The 22,784-nt window shown below is 42.4% G+C and overlaps 1 protein-coding gene across 4 annotated transcripts in view; it reads right to left on the bottom strand.

The window, feature by feature from the left end:
* The window catches only part of FBN1 (fibrillin 1), a 342,377-nt gene that overhangs the window by 101,089 nt on the left and 218,504 nt on the right, over positions 1-22,784 (bottom strand). For all 4 annotated transcript variants that reach the window (XM_033919694.1, XM_033919696.1, XM_033919695.1 and 1 more), the window contains 4 exons: positions 8,173-8,295; positions 5,060-5,182; positions 2,272-2,397; positions 151-273 (listed from right to left, as the gene is read on the bottom strand). In XM_033919694.1, coding sequence (XP_033775585.1) covers positions 151-273; positions 2,272-2,397; positions 5,060-5,182; positions 8,173-8,295 — 495 coding nt within the window. The remainder of the gene's footprint in view (positions 1-150; positions 274-2,271; positions 2,398-5,059; positions 5,183-8,172; positions 8,296-22,784) is intronic.

The following is a 22,784-nucleotide window of genomic DNA, read 5'->3' as shown; positions in this document are numbered from 1 at the left end:
ATGATTATTTATAAACTGAAAGTTCTGATAGATAGACTAGGGCTGGAGAAAAAAGAAATTTAGTCAGGGCAGTTCCTGGAGCCTCACCTCGGGACGTCTTGCTAGAACGTGCTCATCACATGACACCCCGTCCCTCCTCAGATAACCTACCTGTACAATTGCCACCACTTCTGTCCAGTTCATATCCCACGTCACAATCACATCTGAAAAAGCCAGGAAGATTCTTGCAAGTTCCAAAGACACATATGTTAGGAAGAGAGCATTCATCGATGTCTGTAAGGTGAAAATAAAGGCAAATTTCATCAGAAATTTTAACAAGGGCTAGATTCTATAAACAATGCCTATATTAGTTGCCGCTAAGCATCCTCATCGCAGTCGCCTAGCGATGCCTAACTTAAATCCACGTGAAACCTAAATTATATGAATGGCATGATAATTGATTGCAGGATACCCAAACAATAATGGGATATGAAATGTATATATTTACTGGTGTGGAGAGTCATTTTGCAAAAATATCCAATTTGAAAATAATATTTCCTTTAAGATGTATATTTAATTTCCTTTATCAAAGTTTCTGTTCTTTGATGTGAAAAAAAAAAAAAAAAGAATTGTCTATACACACGTAATAAACACATTTTCTTTAGTGCTCAGAGATACTTTGTAGTGAGACTGTTGAGTGAGTAAAAAATGCCCGTTTTTAAATGGCTCCCATCTCAGTCATGGTACTTTTTGCTACTGATTGTTAGTCTTAGTTAAAGCACTTAACTTGTATGAAGTATCTTCAAACGTGGGGTCCTGATGCGTTTCATATATCGCTGCCTCAGAGAACCCTGATAACTGTAATAATTTCACTAGGCTTTTCACAGCAGAGACCACAAGTGAAAAGCCTAGTGAAATTATGACAGTTACCAGAGTTCCCTGAGGCAGCGATATGCGAAACGTGTCAGGACCCTACGTTTGAAGATACTTCATATACGTTAAGTGCAATGATTGAGAAGGGAGCCATTTAAAGTGGGCATTTTTTGCTCACTCAACGGTCTCACTACAAAGTATCTCTGAGCACTAAAGAAAAATATAATAATTGATTGCACCATTGAAGTTCATTGATAAATTTTAAAAAAAACAAAACCTAAGAGTTCTGTGCGGATATCCAAGCAACGCCTCATGACCCCTAAGCCGAGACACTCTCCAACGCCTACCTGAAGAGATCGGTTTGTTTGCAGAAGTTAGATAGCTCTAAATCTAATAGATGCTGGCACTGTCATTTGTTATTCTATTGTCCTTTGATACGTGCTTTCTGGAAATCAATATGGGGGTCAAATAAATAATTTGTTAGATAATCTGGTGGCATTATCCTATGACACCGTATTGTTTGGCATGTCAATGAGGGCTAAAAGCCAAATATCCTCTAATAACAATAAGCTTCTACTCATTATGACAGGGGTTGCCATACAACAGATTACAAATAATTGGAAAAATTGGGATAAGCTGAATTATAGCTTTTGGTGGAACTCTTTGTGTCACATATTCAAAATGGAAAGGACAATTGCCCTGCAGGAGGAAAATTTTAAGAAATTTCAGTTTATTTGGGAGCCATTAACAAGATACTGTAAAGATTGAAATTACTGCATAGAATACATATTAATTTTTTCCCTTTTGTTAATACACGTCCAGGGTGGGGTGGGAATATTTTATGATTTCTTTTGCTTATGATTAATTGTTGGGTATATGGGAGGGGGAAAATTTGGTGAGAGTTCGAACTTGATGATATATTAAGTGATGTTAAAGTATAATATGATTGTATTTTATGTTACACTTATTGTGAGTTTTAAAAATGAATAAAGATTTATTAAAAAAAAAAAAAAAAGAAATTAAAAAACCCAAAACCTAAGAGTTCTGTGTGGATATCCAAGCAACGCCTCATGACACCTAAGTCGAGACACTCTTCAACGCCTACCTGAAGAGTGGGCATGATAAACTTAGGTGTTACTAGGCGTGCAAGATAGGCACCAGTACATTAGGCTAGATAAAACCTAGCCTAATGTGCCGGTGTCTTATCTCTATCGTGCTTAGAGACATCCAAGTCTGCTTAGGCACCACTAGGCCAGATTCTATAAGCAGTGTCTACCGAATGATTGACAATATAGGCGTGCTTAGGCGCTGTTTAAAGAACCTGGCCTTAAGTGTGTATTAGATCAGTTTAAAATGTTCAAGGGTGAAATGGCTACAGAAAGTCCTAGGATATTGTGTTTTAAAAGGTTAATGAAATACCTTGGCATGCTTTTCCATCAAGGCTAGGCAAGAATCCCATTTCACATTCACAGCGGTACTCTCCAAGACTATTGAGACACTCTCCATTTTCACACAGGTTCGGATTTTCCAGACACTCATCTACATCTGTAATCAGAAAGTTGCACTTTGCTGAAAAGCCGCTTCCTCTCACAGGAATTAAACTTGTCAGTCTCATGTACTTTTATTATTTGTAACTGTAATAATTCAAGGGCACTCCAGGGAGCAGGTTTTCACCTGTGATGCACACTATTAGTTGTTCTAGTTCAGACATTAGAAAGTACTAATTGTTAATACAGTGGGCCGAGAACCAAAGAAGCCAGAGGTCAATCCCCACAGCTGCTTTTTGTATTCTTGGGAAGTTACTTAACCCTCTATTACCTCAGGTACAAATTTACATTGGAAACTCTCTGGGGGCAGGGGGAAAAAAAACTAGTCTTGAACTATACCTTTAAAAAAAATAGCATGAGCTAAATCCAAAAACTCTGTTCCCTTATCACCTTTCTGGAGGAAATGTTTAAATATTTCAAGAGCTCTTTCCCTTTTAAGAAAGAGCATTCAATGCACTGAAATTGCAAAAGGATGTTGTACAGAAAACCCTTTCAAATTCACATGCAAACTACATAACAGTCTCCTGGGACTTAGCCATCTAACGGGGGGCAACTTCCATGATGAACTTCCCTCTCTCCTCCCCCTGCCCGAGGACTGAAACCCTTCTCTGGTGTGAAGTGGAACCAACCTCTATAAAAGGATAATGCCAAACGTCCTAGTTTTGGAACCCAGACCTTTCTCTCATTTTATGTTATTTTTTCTTTTCTTTTTTAATTTCTCCCAATTTATTTGGTTTTATTTTCCTGTCTTGTACTTTATTTTATTTTACCTTCCTTTCTCCCGTATTCTTCTCTTTTTTCCACTTCTTCAAATTATTTTATTTTTTCCCTTTCTCCCATTTATAGTCTCCCTTTCCTGTATAGCCCAGACATGAGGGACTAGTTTGGTTTAGCTTAATGTTCAACTTGGTAGCCCATTATAAATGATGCTTTTCAGAACAGAGTATATTATAATAGCTATAGTTCTTGGCTAGGGGCCTTAAAATGCTGTTTCTTCCACATCCTGGTACTTAAACCCTCAGTCCGACCTCCAGGTGTTAGTACTGGCAGTGTGCAATAGATGGGATTCCCTTTCCTCAACAGCTGTGCGAATGGCTTCCTCAGCGTTTTCAACCTCAGCTGGCCCCAGAAGCAAAATCCAGGCTCAAGAATTGAACTCAGGAGGTACACATGGAGAGGAAAGGCCAGCAGGAAAACAGAGGTGATAATGCATCTGTAGAAGTCTCTGGTGAGATCTCATTTGGAATCGTGCCCAGATTTAGACATAGACAGCATAGGCAAATACCTTCAGAGCCAAGTTTTGATAGGGGCTGGAGTTTTACTACCATTAATATGGACTTGGTGTTGTGCCTTAAATTCTCTGCAGCAGCAAACGATGCTTCTTGTTTAAGTAATCCTCCGGCATGCGTCCTTCCAGCAGTAATGTGCTGACAGGCTCTATGATGCCCTGCTCCTTCCTCCGGGACAGACTTCCTGTCATCATAGAAACTTATGCAAGAGGCAGGGCTTCACAGGCCTGTCAGCAATTGAGAATTGGAACTGAAGAGTTGCTCAAGCAAGGAGCATCGCCAACTTCTATGGAGGGATATAAGTAAGGATACCAGATGTCCGGATTTACCCAGACATGTCGTCTTTTTAGAGGACATGTCCGGGCGTCCAGAAGGCTTTTCAAAACCTGGCACTTTGTCCCGGTTTCGAAAAGCTTCCACCTCAGGACCGAGTCGGGAGGGCATCTGCGAATGCTTGCATGCAACGTGGCGATATCACATGCATGCGCACATACATGTGACGTCATTGCGTCAGACTTGCGCATGCGCAGATTCCCTCCTGACGTGGCTACGAGCACAAGAGCAGGTTGAGAGGGCAAGGCTGGGGTGAGGCTGGGGCGAAACAGGGCATGGCTTGGGTGGAATGGGGCAGAGCGTCCCAGGCCTGGAGGCAAGGCTATGGGTCCAGATTTTATAATAGTAAAATCTGGTAACACCTAGATATAAGGAACAGCACAGAGATTTGAAAGTGAAACAAGCATGAAAAAAACAAAACAAAAAAAAGAGAATCCAAGCAAGAAGAAATTGTGAGAAGGAGGGAGGTAGACGTGTCTTTACTCTCCACCTCCACTGATTTTAGGAGGAAGCCATTTTCCAAAACTTAAATCTGGAAAACTGAGTACAGCTCTGGAGACCACACCTTCAAATGGATAGAAGCATGATGGAGTTGGTCTTCATCTTAAAGCAAACAGGGACAGATTTAAAGATTAAATATTATGCATACTCTAGAGGAGAGGCAGGAAAGGGAAGATATTTAAATATCTCCAAGATATAAATCCATAAGAGTTAGGCCACTTTCAATGGTCAGGAAATTCTGCAACAAGGGGTCATGGGATGAGGGCACAGGAGTAATTTAAGACAATCTTTCTTTACATAAAAGGTTGTGGAAGTGGACGTGATGAAGAGAGTATCAGAATTTAAGAGAGCATGGTACATGCACTGAGGATCTCTGAAGAAAAAGAAGGAATTTTAAAGACTGGGCTGTTGGTTTGATAAAACAGACCAGATCACGTTCATTATTTTCCATCAAGAGAGCAATTTGGGCATACATTACTGGCATTAGACTGTATAAGATATGAACAAAACCTACAGTATTTTCCAACAATAACTCACCTGTGCACGTAAAACCATCCCCAGTGTATCCTTCTTTGCAAAGACACCGGTACGACCCCATGGTATTCTTGCATTCCGCATGAGTGTTGCACAAATGTGTCCCATTCGCGCATTCATCGAGATCTGAAGAAAATTTGCATTCAGTTAAGTACGGAGTTGTTTCTCAGAAGTGACAGCTCTTTGTACAATAAACAGCATGCTGATCTTCCTTTTTCTTGTCCTCCCATTTTTTTTTTGTACAAGTCATCAGTGATGTCATAAGGGTAGGAGGCGCTCGGGGCAGTGGTGCCCCCTGTGTCTCCACTCCTTCTGCCCCCCACCGCTCCTTCCCACACTCCACGCTCACACTCTCCCTGCACCGTACCTCTAAATCTTTGGCAGCATGAGTGGCTTCTCCAGCATGCTCCTTGCACCAGCGTTGGATTTCCCTCCGACATCACTTCCTAGCCCCGTGACCTGGAAGTGATTCAGAGGGGAAGCAGGCTGGCACAAGCAATGGGCAGGAGAAGTTGCTTGCGCTAGTGAAGGTCTACAGAGGTAGGGTGGGGGAGGGAGGGCATGAGCGTGGCGGGGCAGAGAGGTGCTAGCACTCCTCACCAACATGGTGCCTGGGACGGTCTGCCCCCACCTTACCACACCACTGCAACTTGTGAAGCTTTAAGGCTTTGATAACTCATGTTCGTTCTTGTTTTGCACCCATCTGATTCATGTGACTTGGGATTCTCATGTTTCATTTGCCTTAACTTTTTTAAATATTGCCTTTCCTTCAGCACCTTGGAATTAAGAAATTACAAAATTTCCCAAGCTTGTTTTTTCTAGCAGAAAGGCTTTTCAGAAATCTTGCAAAGCTCTCTATGTATGTAACAAGTACATGCACACAAAAATCACACACACTTTGACACGGAGTACACATATAACTATTCCTGGAAATGTGGGGTGGGTGAATGGAGATGAAACTGCACTTGATAAAATACATGTGTTCACACAACTTTTATATGCATTCTTTTGGGCCTAATGGCACACAGGCATCTATTCCTAGAGTTACCAGATTTTTGGCCGGAGAAACCCGGACACATGACCCCGCCCTGTTCCTCCCTTACCCCACTCCATTCCACCTCTAGCCCCACCCCATTATGTCCCTAGCCCCGCCCCACCCCATTCCACCTCCAGCCCTGCCCTGCGCCCAACAAGCCTCGTCTTTGTTTTCTGGACAAACTACTAGGTTTTGGAAAGTCCATCTGGGCACCCAGACACTAATCAGGAGCAGTGTAGAGCATTCAGCGTACCAACTTCCACTAAAAACCGCTTCCACTTTTTTGTAAAAGCGGGGTTAATTTGCAAAAGAGGGTATTATTTTACACATAAAAAAGGAGTGTTGTTTTTTATTTACATTGTTTACTTTAAAGTTTAATAATACTTTGTGTATGTCATATACGTATGAGCCAATTAAATCTCGATAAATAAGGTACACTGTATTCATTGCATGCAAGGTTGTGTTTATGTGACTATTTGTGGGGAAGGGGGGTCTATAGCTTTCATCAGATTCTTAAAAGGGTCCGTGACACCAAAAAGGTTAAGAATCACTGGTCTAGAGTATCTGCTCCGTTGGGACAGTGGAAGGGGCTGTGTCAACTCAAGGAGCTTTTCTCTAGCATCCCCAAAATAGCAGGTTGTGCTGGCCAAAGATTATACCAAGAATATTAAAGCTGGAATCTGTCAGTCTCTGCGGCACCAAGACATGCAGAGGAAAGGAGTCCCCTTCTCCATTTCTGTTTTGCTATAGAGTAAGATAAACACACGGGAGCTGAATAGAATTCATGGAAGTGAATAACAATACCCAACTGGAGCTGATAACACAAGGAGTTAGTTCAACCACTCAATGTATTTTCCACTGTCGTTTTTGTAAAGAAAAAAAAACATCGACTCTGATATTCAGTGACTCCTACCCTGATAAATGCTGCTCACTGGGGCAATATCTGGATTTTCAGAGGCATTATCTAATGTCACTGAAAATCACCCTTGACCTTCCTGGCACTCTCCAGGGTGGTTCAAGACAGCTGAAGCTTAGCTAGATGTTATCCAAGCGCCTGCGATAAGCAGCGGTAATACCCTGATATAAGTTCTTTGCTCAGGATCTGGACAACCTCTGGTGGCTGCTCTATACCCGGATGTTCATCTTCAGTATTTAGGGAATCTTCTTCACCTCTGCTTAAATCTGTTGCTCATTTCTCAAATAAGAAATGTATTTGTAACTCTAGCATCAATAAATTCTCCAGTGTGATGAGCTGCATATAATCCCTCCTCCATTTCCCAAATTTAGTCTCACATTACCCCTCTCCTCAAGCTGCTTCATTGGCTCCCCATCCGTTTCAGAATACAGTTTAAACTTCTCTTGCTGAAGCCCCCCCAATATCTCTCCTTGCTCATCTCCCCCTATGCTCTCCCCCCTCCCCCCCCTGTGATCTCCTGCTCATCGGGCAAGCCCCTCTTATCTGTACTCTTCCCTTCCGCTGCCAACTCCAGACTCCATCCCTTCTTTCTCGTGGCACCGTACGCCTGGAACTGGTTGCCTGAATCTATACGTCATGCTCCGTCCCTGGCAGTGTTCAAATCTAGCAGGTTTTCGGGGCAGGAGTGATCTTTCCACACTCCTGCCCAGTGCAGTGCAGATCGCTCACAGGAAATGGCTGCCATGAGCTTCCGTAGTCTCTTGAGGGGGGCTTACAGGGCTTAAAATAGCCCCCAAAATTAAAATGGGTTTTGGGGATTAAAACCACGAATAACCAAATCCACGGATGCTGAAACCGCGGATTCGGAGGGGGAAGTATACAGTAGTACTGAATTAAACACAGTAACCCTCTTAGTTACAGAAACACAAACAACTGCTGCTTTCAAAAGAGTATCTTGTTAGGGAAGGAAAATGCTAGCTTTGAAAGTATGGGCCCCAGTATTACCCCCCCCCCAAAAAAAAATCTATTTTCACTGCTGTAAGGGACATTAAGACGCCTATAAATCACAAATTAGTACAAAAGGAGTCTCTATCCCCCCCCTAGGACTTACAAATTCCTGAGTGTTATGTAATAAAGAAGTCAAGTCACTTTTATTAAACTTACCTGTACACTTAGTACCATTTCCAACCCAGCCTGGATTGCAGCTGCATTTGAAACTTCCCGCTAGGTTTGTACACATGGCGTTTCTATCACAGTTGTGTGCCCCAATCTCACATTCATTAACATCTGAAAAAATAGAGGAATGTTAATGCAAGCATTTCAAGGTCTCCTAACGAAATGTAATGCTAAGCTTCTTTTATTGATTTCTGAACAACACTGGAACTAATGGAATTGCTTCTGTCCCACCATTAAACATACTGGGCACTGGCTTGAGGGTATGGAGCTAGTTCTACACTGGTCTGACTACAACGGGTCTGCACCAGCTCCGATTCAGATTGTTGCCAACGTGACTCATAGAAGGTTGCAAGCAGCATTCCCACATCACAGCGCTTTTGCAGAAACTTCAGTGGCTACCAGTGTAGGGTCATGAAATAGTTAACTGTTGTTTAAAATATTGCTCTGGCCTACATAGCTGAAAACAGTGTATAATCTATTGACTGCATCTGCCTAAAATGTATGTCCCTACCTTACCACATTGTAAGCTGAATAGATAAGAGTTTGAGCCATGATGTACCCTGCCCTTCTGTACATTTAACTGTTAGAGTTAGATAGGTGTCCTGCTAGTGACCTGCTAGTGTGAGCTTAGAACCAATGAGTGTTAAGAAAAGTAACACGTGAAAAGCTTTTTCTAGAATTCAGTTGTATAGCCAGAAAAATGAATAAATATCTCTGTAACTTCCTGGTTTCGGCACTTCTGAGCCAGCTTGGAGCTCAGGGGTCCAGCATGCATGCTGTGAATAAAACTTGTACTTCTTCACGCCTCTGACTTTGTGTGTCCAAGTGACCTTTCATTTGGCGCCCGAACAGGGACTTGAAGGTCTCTTGACCACTGGTTACTCGATTGGTCACTTGTTTCTGGTCCTACGGCTGATATGTCTGCTTAGCCGGCTGCCTTCCTTTTGGGGGGTTTGCAAACCTCAGGACGTTGGACCGCTTCAACTGACTTATCTAGTCTCAGTTTAAAGTACAAGAATCTGTATCTGTATCTGTACCTGGAGTGGCCACTATCTGGTAAGTGGGGATTGATCATCCCTATCCTGTCTCTCGTCTCCTGCCTAGTAAGCCACGTGATCTGTCGCTGAAAAGTTGTGGGAAAGGGATTCTAGGAACTGTTATTTTCTGGTTGAGTAACTGAACTGAAATCTGTTGTGTTTTGTGTGTTTGAGAGTGTCTGAGACGTCCTTGAGGACGAAGCGAGTGTGGACCTGTTAGTACTGCGTTTCCCTAGTCCAGAGATGGGCGGGGCCAGGAATTCAGGGAAGTGTTTTTGTCCTCCATTGCACAATGGGGGGATGTTTGTCTACCTGTGGGGATCTCTTGATATGTTAGCTAATTTTAAAAAAGGAATTTGTCTTTGATTATACTTAACAAATCAACCCTTATTTGTCTGTGCCAGTTAGAATGGCCGATATTTGGTGTGGGCTGGCCCCCTCTGGCTCCCTGGAAGAGGACATAACCCGTCAAGTTTTTATGCATTCGTTTACTGTCAGTTCCTCTTCCAGTCAGCCAATTTTTGCATTCCAATGGGAAAACCCTTCCACTGGACAAACCTCCTAAGTAACCTGGACCCGTCTACCCCAGGGCTTTAAAAATAGCCCCTCTCTATTCAGCACTGCCCTTGCTTCAGACCTTGCCAAATTCTTCCCTTCATCTGATTCCCAAGTCCTGCAGTATCCCGGGTTCTTTATGACTTCTGTCTGTTCAAAAGTATCAGTGAAGTTTAAACTGTCAGTTGTTCACAGCATGAGAGGAGAGTACTTTTCCTTTTGTGCTGATAAGGGCCATGAAGTGTGTAGCACTTCCAATGTGGTTTCTCCTGAAACAGATAAGTGGTTTTGCATTTGAAGTTTTTGGCTATGTTATAAAATGTATATGCATATTCAGAAATGCATATAAACGAAAAATATGATTTCTGGAACTTATATTCCATGCTAAAAAGAAGTTCTTTGTCCAAATTTAGTAGTTATTTGTCTAAATTTAAAAGTTCTGAAAAGGACTACATCTGTAATTTGATCTCTTTGATCTTTAAGCAACTCTCTCTCCTTTGTGAAATTCTGTAGGAAGGGGGAGTAAGTCTCTACTGAGACCCATGTTGATTGTAAAAAAAATAAAAATAAAAATGAACAATGTTTAAACTTGTGAGTACAGTAAAACTTTGGTTTGGGAGCATAATTTGTTCCAGAAGTATGCTTGTATTCCAGGGCACTCGTGTACAAAAATATACATACTTGTATTGCAAGCCCTTGCTCGTTTGGAACAGTCACTGCATTCCTGCAGCGTCATATAGAGAGGACCCATTGGCTCAGTTGTGAAAATGTGATGCTTCTATACTGTATGTACGTGTATTGCAAGACGTTGCTGGTATAGCAAGTTAAAATTTAATCATTGCTTGTCTTATAGAACACTTGCAAACCAAGTTATTTGCAATCCAAAGTTTTACTGTATATTCCAATCTTTGTTTTGTATTTCTGTATATAAAAAATGTAAGTTTAGGTATAACAATGTAATTTTTAGGAATGCTTTTGTATTGAAGTAAATATTTTTGCCAGTCAGCTGATAGTGAAGGGACTGCTGCTTTAGAGAGCGCTTGTGTCAGACTACCCTGCTTAGTGGGTGGATCCAGAACTGCATTTTACTTAATTTTTACAAGTCAGCTCTTTGGGGTAGGAACCTGATATAGAATAGGGATTGAGAACAATTCTTATGTGTTAGTACACATCTTAAGTTCAATTATTTTGTACCTTCTCTAATCTTTTGTAAACCACATAGCTCTTCACGGTATTGCGGTATATAAACTGTTATTATTATTATTTATCTGAGTCTTTCAGATAGTGGGTCTGCCTTTTAAATTTTCCTGTGGCCATATTTACATTGATTTCAAGTATGCCTTCCTCGTGTCACCTACCTTGGCTTTCAAATCTCCAAGGGTACCAGGTCCCTTCCTACACCGAGGTCTAGGCTGTCTGTAGTCTCCCTGTCCCTGATAACTGCAAGGCTCTGAGCACCTCTCTCAGTATTGCAGGATACTGTCCCATTTGGATCCCTGATTTCTCTACTATTGCTCGTCCTCTGTATGATTCCACCAAAGGCGCTGACTCAGCCCCTTTTGTCTGGACCCAACTTCAGGAGCGTCTTTTCGCTGCCTCCAAAAACTTCTGACTCAGGCCCCTGCCTTCTGGCCCTTCTGCCCAAGAAGCTGAGCTGTATGCCCTCACTTCTGCCCTGCGCCACTCTGCCTCTCAGTCTTGCAATATATATATACTGACTCCAAATATGCTTTCCTTAACTTGCATTCCCATAGGGCCATCTGGAAATATCGAGGTTTCATTACAGCCTCCGGCCGCCTGATCCACGTACAACTACCCTCACGTGTTTCTGTTATGCTCTGCCATGCTTACAGACGCGTGACGGACCTTGTCTCTCGTGGTAATGCCCTTGCCAACCGCACAGCCCGAGCTGCCAGTCTCTGCCCCCTCTTTCGGCCCCTCTGTATACAATCATTCCTTTTCTGGATTCCCTTACACCCCAGTACGCTTCTCAGGAACAGACTTGGGCATGCATTATTTTGGGCCAGTCTGTCCTGAAAGAGGGGTGGATACAAAATGCACCAATTCAAGTGCCAATCCAGACCCACACACTGATACTTCAAACGTAAGCACAGCGGGTACCCTCATATTCATTCCTCAACACCTGGCCCTCACGATTGTCAAAAGATGCCATGATCTGGCACACTCTGGAGAACCCGCTATGAAAATTGACTCTCAAGAGACATTTCTTTATCAATCACCTTGATCAGCTAGTCCGGAATATGGTCCGACAGTGTGTTGTCGGTTCTAGAATAAAATTCCCAATCAGATGACTGCCACCTCTTGGATACCAACCTATTGGAACATATCCGATGCAGGTTCTGTCTGTAGATTTTACCCACATGCCAATTTCCCGTTCCCTCAGTCACTTCCTAGTCTTCACAGACACCCTGACTAGATGGGTCAAAGCCTTCCTTACTTGCACTGAACGCGCCAGAGACGTAACCAAACACCTCCTGAATAATTCCGTGCCTTGATCTCCTTGTTTTTATAGGCAGTGACAATGGCCCTGCTTTCATTGCCGATGTTGTCCAACAAATTGCTCAGGCCCTCCAAATTGAATAGAAATTATATGCTGCTTACTATCCTGAGAGCTCTGGTCAGGTCGAAAGAATAAACAGAACTCTTAAGACCCTTCTCACAAAATGAATTGAAGAAACTAATCTGTCCTGGCCTGTCCTGCTGCCTTCTGTTCTTTTTCAGATTAGATGCATCCCATCTAAGCCCCATTTGAGCTCATGTCCGGCCGGCCACCACCCATTGTGAACCCAGATCCTGGTTCCTTTGCTACTCTGGGATCAGATATCCTCCAGAGTCAGGTCCAGTCTTTAGCTAAAGCCCTTTAAGAGCTCCACAAATGGGTCCTGGAAAGGGCCCCACTATCGATAGCTACACAAGTCCATGGGTATGTCCCTGTAAATACAGTATGGCTAAAACTTGGAAGTCAGACCCCCTGAAACCTAGGTGGATAGGTCCTTTTACTGTCCTAATTTCTTCTCTTACAGTTGTCAAAGGTGTCCGGACATGAAACTTGGTTCCACTACAACACGGATCTTCAGCTGAAGCTTTCTAAGACCTCAAAAGTTCTGAATATTTACCACTGTACTTAGCAGGTGTTCTGAATATAATTCTTTATAAGTGTTTGAGTTTAATTGACTGCCTGTGGTTCACACTGCCTTTAGCAAGTGTCTTGAGTATAACTGTTTGAAGTTTTCTAAGTTGTGCCTGAAAGAAAAATGAGCTTCCTATGTTAGTATATATAGATATGATATTTGTGTTGCCCTCACTTATGTTTCTTTCTTCTGTATTTTGTACTTAACAAGTGCAGCCCCTTTTGCCTGATGTTTGTTTGCATGAAGGAGTTAAGTACAGAAAGTGTCAAACATCAGAGAGTATTTTCTGTTTCCAACCTACTGGTGATGAAGTTTAAAAGTGGGCGGAAATCTGCATTGATGATGTTGAGGGTCCACTTATCAACTAGACTCTTATTGTAGACCCCACTCGCCCGGTGTCTTTGTATTGTGATACATGTGTGCTATTTGATGTTTCTCAAGGTCATGGTACTACCCCTAATTCAGTTTTGTGTGGCTCCCTAGATTGACAGCGTTATTATACCAAATGTGCTATAGGTCTGTATAACCTGATGCCTTTTAAGAACTGCCCCTATGAGGAAACCTTCACTAATGGTGGAGCCTGTCCTTTATGAGAAAGTGTCTTGTGGGCCACCTACAATAACCCACACAAATATCCCCCTAATACCCCGTCTGCTTCCCTTACTATAGGTCCTAGCTCCGGCCCCTTGTGTACTACAGGCTACTGTAATCCCATGGTTTTCACTATCACTGACCCATATAACTGGAATGCCAATGTCCAAGTCCAGAAGGCCAGAGACTGCATGGCATTGTATATTGATGGTAAAAGGTGAGACTCAGGTACTGATGTATATGTCCGAATTGTATCCCACTCATGTGCTTCTGTCCATCACTCTGTGGTGTTTCCCCAGTTTTATGAAAGTAGATACTGATATCCTGTAATCACTAGAAATCTGTTTATATAGTTTGCTGAAACTATAGGTCAGACTCTTAATGTTAGCAATTATTTTGTATGAGGAGGGACTGGTATGGGAGAACAGTGGCTATGGGAGGCAATGCAGCTGGACATGTTAAACCTGACTTCACAGACCCTCACTTTTACGTCAGGTCCACGACCTTCACGATGGGCCTTGTGAACCTCCATTGTTGCTTCCCACTGTCTTCAGCCCTTCAGACACTGCTTAATGGAACTTCCTATGAATGATGGTCAGCTCCTGATAGTTGATACTGGCTCTGTGATCTGTTTGCCTACTCTTGATTGCCTGCTAACTAGACTGGTACATGTGTGCTTTTCATGATTCGTCCCAGCTTCTTCCCGATGGTGAACACCTGGGAGCCCCTGTATTCAACACCAGAGGTCGCCAAAAGTGGTCTACTTCCACCAATTCCCTTAAAATAGGTGAATGGGGTGATGACTGGCCTGCAGAACGAATCATTGCTGCTTATGGACCTGCCACATGGACCGAGGATGACACCTGGGGCTATCGGACCCCAATCTATATGCTGAACTGCATTATTTGTCTATAAGCTGTACTTGAACTGATAACCAATGAGACCTCCCGAGCTTTGAGTACCATTGGCAGAGCGAATGCTAAAATGTGCACTGCTATTTATCAGAATCGTCTAGCTTTGGACTATTTACTAGCTGCTGTGCCTGTGATAAATTCAACCTCTCCAACTGCTGCCTTGAACTTGAGTAAAGTGATTGAGAACGATGTGGATCGTATCACCAAACTGGCTCATGTTCCTGACCAGACCTGGCGTGACCTTACTGCAGACTGGATCTCTGGTACCTTCAGCTCCTGGTTGCCCTCTGGTTCAGCACTGAATATCATCTTGCTGGTTGCTGCCCTGTCTTCTCTGCTCCTTTGCTGCCTGCCCTGTGTGGTCCCCATAGCCATAAAGCTGCTCCACTGAACTATGGACTCTGTTGTCAACTGTTCCACTGCTGCATTGGCCCTTGCCCTCTCCCACTTACCTACTGGGAACTCCGACTTTCCTGACCCCTAACTTTATTTTGTCAGGCTTGGCTCCTTAGGTACGCCAGCCTGAAAGGGGGGAATGTAGGGTCATGAAATAGTTAACTGTTGTTTAAAATATTGCTCTGGCCTACATAGCTGAAAACAGTGTATAATCTATTGACTGCATCTGCCTAAAATGTATGTCCCTACCTTACCACATTGTAAGCTGAATAGATAAGAGTTTGAGCCATGATGTACCCTGCCCTTCTGTACATTTAACTGTTAGAGTTAGATAGGTGTCCTGCTAGTGACCTGCTAGTGTGAGCTTAGAACCAATGAGTGTTAAGAAAAGTAACACGTGAAAAGCTTTTTCTAGAATTCAGTTGTATAGCCAGAAAAATGAATAAATATCTCTGTAACTTCCTGGTTTCGGCACTTCTGAGCCAGCTTGGAGCTCAGGGGTCCAGCATGCATGCTGTGAATAAAACTTGTACTTCTTCACGCCTCTGACTTTGTGTGTCCAAGTGACCTTTCACCAGTACAATACAGAGCAAAACTGTCTGATCTTCAATGGCCCAGAGTACTTGAACAGGATCTCCCTCGATACACTTCCAAGGTCATTAACATCCTCACAAGGAGTATCCCTAAACATCCTCTCCAAAGGAAGCAGGTGAAAGCTCTTCACCCAAGACTTTAATGGAAGTAACACATACACACAGAAAGAGTGACACTGGATGCACATATTACGAGGGGGTGCTGAAAAGTTCTCAGCCCAACCAGCCTACTTAAATTCTGAGCATTATTTTGCTGAAAAGAGTTATTTTATTTCATTAAGTGCCAATTTTCAGAAACAGAATTCTGTTTTGACATTTTTTTCTCTTCTTGGTTGGGGGTGAGAACCTTTCAGCACCCCCTCATATAGCAGAACATGTTTATCCACTCCTATCCTAGCTAATTTTCAACCTCATGTGCAACTTTCTTGAAATTAGTCCCCTTATTTTCTTATTCGTGTTACTCTCTCTTATCTATCTATAGGTTGTATCTTTGCTTGCATTCTCTTATCTATCTATAGGTTGTATCTTTGCTTGCATTCTATGCTGTCTATTAAAATGTTTTTTTGCATATTATTTTGAAATTGTAATGTAGAACGCTATGCCATGCTTTACATTGTAATTTGAATATTTTTACTGCTATAATTGTCTATTGCTTATGTTTGACTGATTCTTGCTGTACATTGCCTTGAGTGAATTCCTTCAAAAAGGTGGTACCAGAAATTATCGTGGCCTGAGTAAGAGTTTCAGTGATGTGCAAGATAGCACAAATCATGTTCCAGGCTTGTAACCAAAAATGATGAATAGGGCATGAAAAGATCATGTGATCGAGAGTAGAGAATGACATGGTGACAAAATTCATCACCATTCCCGTCCCCGCGGATAACCACGGGAAACCATCTTCATGTCATTCTTTAAGGAGAGAGGGAAGAATCAGAGTATGAATGGCCACAACCACTGACCCGCAAGCTTTGCTTTGAAGAATGCTGGTATAGAAGGATTGAGATTGTGTCCACTGAAACATCCTGCACTGGAGATGTACTTAACATAAAAAAACGTGGGGAGAAAAAAGCCTCAGACTAATGTGACAGAATACTATCACTAATATATTTTTTTTAAACTCCACCAGCGTCTATTTTAAAGTCTCAAAGTTAAGAAAAACCTTTCATGTGCACAAATGTTCAAACTTATCTGGTGACACCGGCAAAATCAACTTCTCTCCAACAGTGCAGTCTTCATAACAAAAATGCCATTCGGTGCCCATTCAAACATCATCTAAGAATACACCACATCCCAACAAGGGTTCCTTGTTTCGCCAAACTATAGCTGCTTCAGGGGTTAAATTCCAAAAGAACTCTGTGCACTGACACCGAATGGCATTTTTGTTATGTTAAGTAAGTCTTCAGTGCAGAACTTTTCAGTGGACTGTTTTGAGTATTTTACCCTCCCCCTTTTACTAAACCACGATAGCGGTTATTAGCGCAAGGAGCCGCGCAGAATGCTCTGCGCGGCTCCCGATGCTCATAGGAACTCATAGGAATGGGGGTAAATCGGTTAGCACGCTTTAGTAAAAGGATCCCTAAGTGAATTGTTACCCTCATTGTGGGTGTGTAATACAAATTTTTAACTACCCATGTGCAGTCTATCTTAAAATGCAGGACGCTAATGCCAATTTTATATCTTTTGGGGTGTCATAGAAGCTCATTTTACTTGAAAGTGAAGGGAAGGGACTTAAAAAAATATCTACGGATCAATTCTATAGCAACTTCCATGAGAAAACAGGCAAACAATCTACATTTCTCCAGTGCAAAATAAAAATAATCACTGGCATGTCAGTGGAAATTTTCTGTGTTTGATTACTCGGTGCTTTGAAACATTCATGTGCTCCTTTATAAACCTCTGGAACACAACAAAACACAAAATGTAATCAGCATGTGCCAACATTTTCTGCCAAGAATGTTTGTAACCGCCGGAAAATGCTAAACAGAACACTGCAGGCAAATGTTAGGGTAATGGCGTGCACAAATAACTCTATGATGTCCTTAGTTTTATTCTCTGTTCTTTTTAAATAATTCCTAATATGTCGATATCCAGCCGTCTCTCGAGAAAGCAAATTTTCACTACAGGTCGAGTTGGTTTTGAGGAGGATAAACTGGTCGCCTATGTGTGAAAGCCAGGTAGGCAACTATTTTAAGCCTATTTTATAAAGACACATCAGTACCTATAAATTGGTGCCTCAGCCTAGGCGCTTCAATGCCATGCATGTAGTGCCAATTCCATTCCATTATCTTGGCAGCATAATTTCCTTATGGAATACCAATGTGAGTTGGCATTGGCACACTCATGTTTGGAAGTGCCCTCTTACGCCATGCCAATAGCAAGTACAAGTGGTGGGAGTGTGTGGGGGCAGTGGTTAGAGCTACAGCCTCGGCTCCCTGAGGTTGTGGGTTCAAATCCTGCACTGCTCCTTGTGACCCTGGGCAAGTCACTTAATCCTCCATTGCCCTAGGTACGTCAGATAGAGTGGGAACCCACCGGGACAGCTAGGGAAAAGTGCTTGACTACCTGAATAATTTGTAATGCGAATTGTAGGATATGCGGAATACAAATTATTAAAATTAAAACAATTTTAAGCACCTACACCAAGTGATGTGCAGAAGGGTAAATTCTATAAATGCATTCCAAGATAAGCGCCGATTATAGAATACCTCATCTAACTCTTGGCATTTGGGTGTAGGAATGGCCAGTCCATATTGTATGTTTGGATTTTCAAAAAGCATTTGACAAAGTACCTCATGAAAGACTTCAAAGGAAATTAGAGTTATGGCATAGGAGGTAATGTCCTATTATGGGTTAAGAACTGGATGAAAGACAAAAAAACAGAGAGTAGATTTAAATGGTCAATATTCTGAATGGAGAAGGGAAAATAGTGGGGTTCAAGCAAATACTACCAGCAGATAGAGAGATTCAAAAATTGTTCACAATACCATACAAGTTTTTCAAGTTTCAAGTTTTTATTGAATTTAATATACCAACCATCAACGTGTAGCTGGCCGGTTTACAATACTAAACAAAAAAGAAAAAAGAGATATAAAGTAAAATAATAATTATATATATATGGGGAAGAGTGAACATCAAAGTGGTGGAGAAAAGAGTCTGTGTCTGAATTGAAGAAAATGTGGGATACGCATGTGGGATCTCATAGAGAGAAGACAAGATAATGGTTACTGTGGATGGGCAGACTGGATGTGCCATTTGGCTCCGTCTCTGCCAGTATTCAAATGGTAAAGCCCACTTTTTTAAAGCTGCTTTTAAGTCCTAACTCCAACCCACTTGTAAAGCACCCATTTCTCTTTGTCATTCCATCCATAGACCCCTACCTTACCTACCTTGTCATTCCCTCTGTAATTCCCTACCTGAGCAACGTGTATACCCTAGAGCAGTGGTCTCAAACTCAAACCCTTAATGGAGCCACATTTTGGATTTGTAGGTACTTGGAGGGCCGCAGAAAAAATAGTTAATGTCTTATTAAAGAAATGACAACTTTGTATGAGGTAAAACTCTTTATAGTTTATAAATCTTTCCTTTAACAGTTAAAGGAAAGATTTATAAACTACTAGCTGATGCCCCGGCGTTGCACAGGTATTTAATTATAGCAATAACACTGTAAATGGATTCAAATAAAGATACTTTATAGTGGTGAATGAAATTATTTTTTTATAGCTTAATAAAAAGTACAATATTCAAATTATAATGTGAAATATTTGACAAAATGAATACAATACAACTAACGCAAAACGTGATTATAAACAACAATTTTAGTTTCACCTCCTGGAGCAAGAACATATAAATTCTTGGGTGAACCCACCCTTGAGCAAGCAACATAGAGTTGTGGGCCGCGAGACCCCCAGAACATATTACCCCAGGTAGTGAGGGATCTGCATACCAAGTTTCGTTCAAATCGGTCAAGCCGTTTTTGAATTACAGTGAGAATGGCAGCTTTTTACATTTTTTCCATTGACATGAATGGGTGAAATCTGATTTTCTGTTTGTAGCTCCGCCCACGTGTGCAGGTGGGCCGCTAGACCCCCAGAACATATCACCCCAGGTAGTGAGGGATCTGCATACCAAGTTTCGTTCAAATCGGTCAAGCCGTTTTTGAATTACAGTGAGAATGGCAGCTTTTTACATTTTTTCCATTGACATGAATGGGTGAAATCTGATTTTCTGTTTGTAGCTCAGCCCACGTGTGCAGGTGGGCCGCAAGACCCCCAGAACATATCACCCCAGGTAGTGAGGGATCTGCATACCAAGTTTCGTTCAAATCGGTCAAGCCGTTTTTGAATTACTGTGAGAATGGCAGCTTTTTACATTTTTTCCATTGACATGAATGGGTGAAATCTGATTTTCTGTTTGTAGCTCCGCCCACGTGTGCAGGTGGGCCGCGAGACCCCCAGAACATATCACCCCAGGTAGTGAGGGATCAGCATACCAAGTTTCGTTCAAATCGGTCAAGCCGTTTTTGAATTACTATGAGAATGGCAGCTTTTTACATTTTTTCCATTGACATGAATGGGTGAAATCTGATTTTATGTTTGTAGCTCCGCCCACGTGTGCAGGTGGGCCGCAAGACCCCCAGAACATATCACCCCAGGTAGTGAGGGATCAGCATACCAAGTTTTGTTCAAATTGGTCAAGCCGTTTTTGCGTGATCGCGGCACATACACACATACATACCTCCAATTTTATATATATAGATAGAATAGACAAAGAGTTTTACCTTATGCAAAATTGTCATTAACTATTTTTTCTGCGGCCCTCCAAGTACCCTATTTTTTCTGCAGCCCTCACATTTAAAGTTTAATATCTTTCCTTTCTCAAAACTGACACATTTCAATCACTATATTGAAAATAAAATCATTTTCCCTACCTTTGTTGTCTGGTGACTTTATTTTTCTGTGCATTTAACTATGTTTCCAGGTTCTTCTTGTCCTTTGACTGGTTTTCTCTGCGTCTTCACTTTCTGCCTTGCATCCATCTTTGGCATTAATTTAATATTCAATTTTTCTGCTTTCTTTTCAAAATCTACGTTTCCATGTCTTACCTTCTCTTCTATCTCTCTCTTCTTCTGTCCCTATTTCCATGGTCTGACATCTCTTTCTTTCCTTTCTCTCCCCTCCCTCCTTCCTTCCTTTCTCGTGGTCTGGCATCTGTCTCCTTCCCTCCCCCAACTTTTTATTTCTTTCACCCTGCCCCTTCTTTCTTTCTCTCTCTCTCCATGCCCCCATTCTTTCTATAGGTCTGTCTTTCTCTCTCTCTCTCCATGCCCCCTTTCTTTCTTTTTTTCTTTCTCCATGCCCTTTCTTTATTTCTGTCTTTCTCTCTCCATGCCCCTTTCTGTCTGTGTCCCGTTTCCCTTCTTTCTTTCTTTCTTTCTGTCTCCCTGTCCCCCCTTTCTTTCTTTACTTCTCCCTGCCCTCCCCCAAGCCACCACCATTGGGGAACAGGCTGCTACTGCCGCAATCAGGGAACAGGCCACCACCGTCGCAATCAGGGAGCAGGCCAGCGCCAAGGTCTTAACTCTTCCTGCTTATCTTCCCCAGCACAGGGACGACCAATTCACGCCACCCGACGTCAATTCTAATGTCGGGGAGGAACTTCCAGGCCAGCCAGGCAGCGATTGGCTGGCCCGGAACTTCCTCCCCGACATTAGAATTGAAGTCGGGTGGCAAGAATTGGTCGGCTCCGAGCTGGGGAAGATAAGCAGGAAGAGTTAAGACCTCAGCGCTGGCCTGTTCCCCGATTGTGGCGGCGGCAGCCTGTTCCCCGATTGCGGCGGTGGCGACCTGTTCCCCGATTGCAGCGGTGGCGGCCTGTTCCCCGATTGCGGTGGCTTGGGGGAGGGCAGTGGGAATGGAAGCAGATTGGGGACCCCTGCTTTAGGCGAGGACAGATCGTGGTCCGCAAAATAGTCCCTGGGGGGCCGCATGTGGCCCGCGGGCCACGTGTTTGAGACCGCTGCCCTAGAAGAAAGGAGGGACAGGGAAGATATGATTCAGACGTTCAAATACTTGAAGGATATTAACATAGAACAAAATCTTTTCCAGAGAAAGGAAAATGGTAAAACCAGAGGGCATAATTTGAGGTTGAGGGGTGGTAGATTCAGGGGCAATATTAGGAAATTCTACTTTACGGAGAGGGTAGTGGATGCCTGGAATGCGCTCCCGAGAGAGGTGGTGGAGAGGAAAACGGAGAGTTCAAAAAAGTGCGAGATGAACAAAGAGGATCTAGAATCAGAAAATAAGAGTAAATATTGAAGAACTAAGGCCAGTGCTGCACGGTCTGTGTTCCTATATGGCCGTTTGATTCAGGATGGGCTGGGGAGGGCTTCAATGGCTGGGATGGTACAGATGGGTTGGAGTGAGCTTTGACAGAGATTTCGGCAGTTGGAAACCAAGCACAGTACCGGGTAAAGGTCTGGATTCTTGCCCAGAAATAGCTAAGAAGAAAAAATTAAAAAAATTAAAATTGAATCAGGAAGGGCAGACTGGATGAATCATTCGGGTCTTTATCTGCCATCATCTACTATGTTACTATGTGTATAGAGATTCACCCTTTTTGTCCTGTTTGTCTATCATAAATAGATTGTAAGCTCTTTCAAGCAGGGACTGTCTCTTGTGTGTTTAATGTATAGCGCCGCATGAATCTTGTAGCGTTATAGAAAAGATAAGTAGTAGTAGAATTACTGAAGGCTATAGATTCCTTCAAGCCTAATTTCCTTATTTGCATTCCATTCCAGCCTTATCTCTTTTAACTAAATACTCTTTTATGATCTTTTGTACTCATGTATGCAAGCGTCTTGTTTTTCCCACACAAGTTTTAGTTCAGCTCTGTGTAGCCTGTTGCCTGCCCCTTGAATGTCAAAAATGCAGTGTCATGTGAGAGCTTGGGGTTAGAACTTAGGGGGATACATGCAATGGAAAACAAAGCATTCCACATATGAATGTGGAGAGCACTGTTTCTGCTTTCTAATATAAGACAGATACAGCACATGTCTTGATGCAAATGTGCTTTATATTAGAGAATGACACAGGGACAAATTTGTCCCTGCAGGAACTCAATTTCTCCATCCTATCCTCGCGTATTTTATCGCTGTCCCTAATCCAATCCTGTAAGCTCCCTCTTAACCGCACAAGCCTTGGATACTTATGATTTCAAAGTGTTTGAGACTTGTGCAGATGAGGATGGAGCTTGCAAGAATGGAGCAGGGACAGGAAAAGAACTCGTGGGGATGGGTCATGAAAATTAGTTCCCGTGTCATTCTCTACTTGGGAGAACAGTATAGAAAACTGAATACATAAATAG

The sequence above is a fragment of the Geotrypetes seraphini genome, chromosome 14 (assembly GCF_902459505.1).
Source record: "Geotrypetes seraphini chromosome 14, aGeoSer1.1, whole genome shotgun sequence".
NCBI lineage: Eukaryota > Metazoa > Chordata > Amphibia > Gymnophiona > Dermophiidae > Geotrypetes > Geotrypetes seraphini.
Note: the sequence above shows the minus strand (reverse complement) of the source record. Positions and strands in the feature narration are given on the sequence as shown.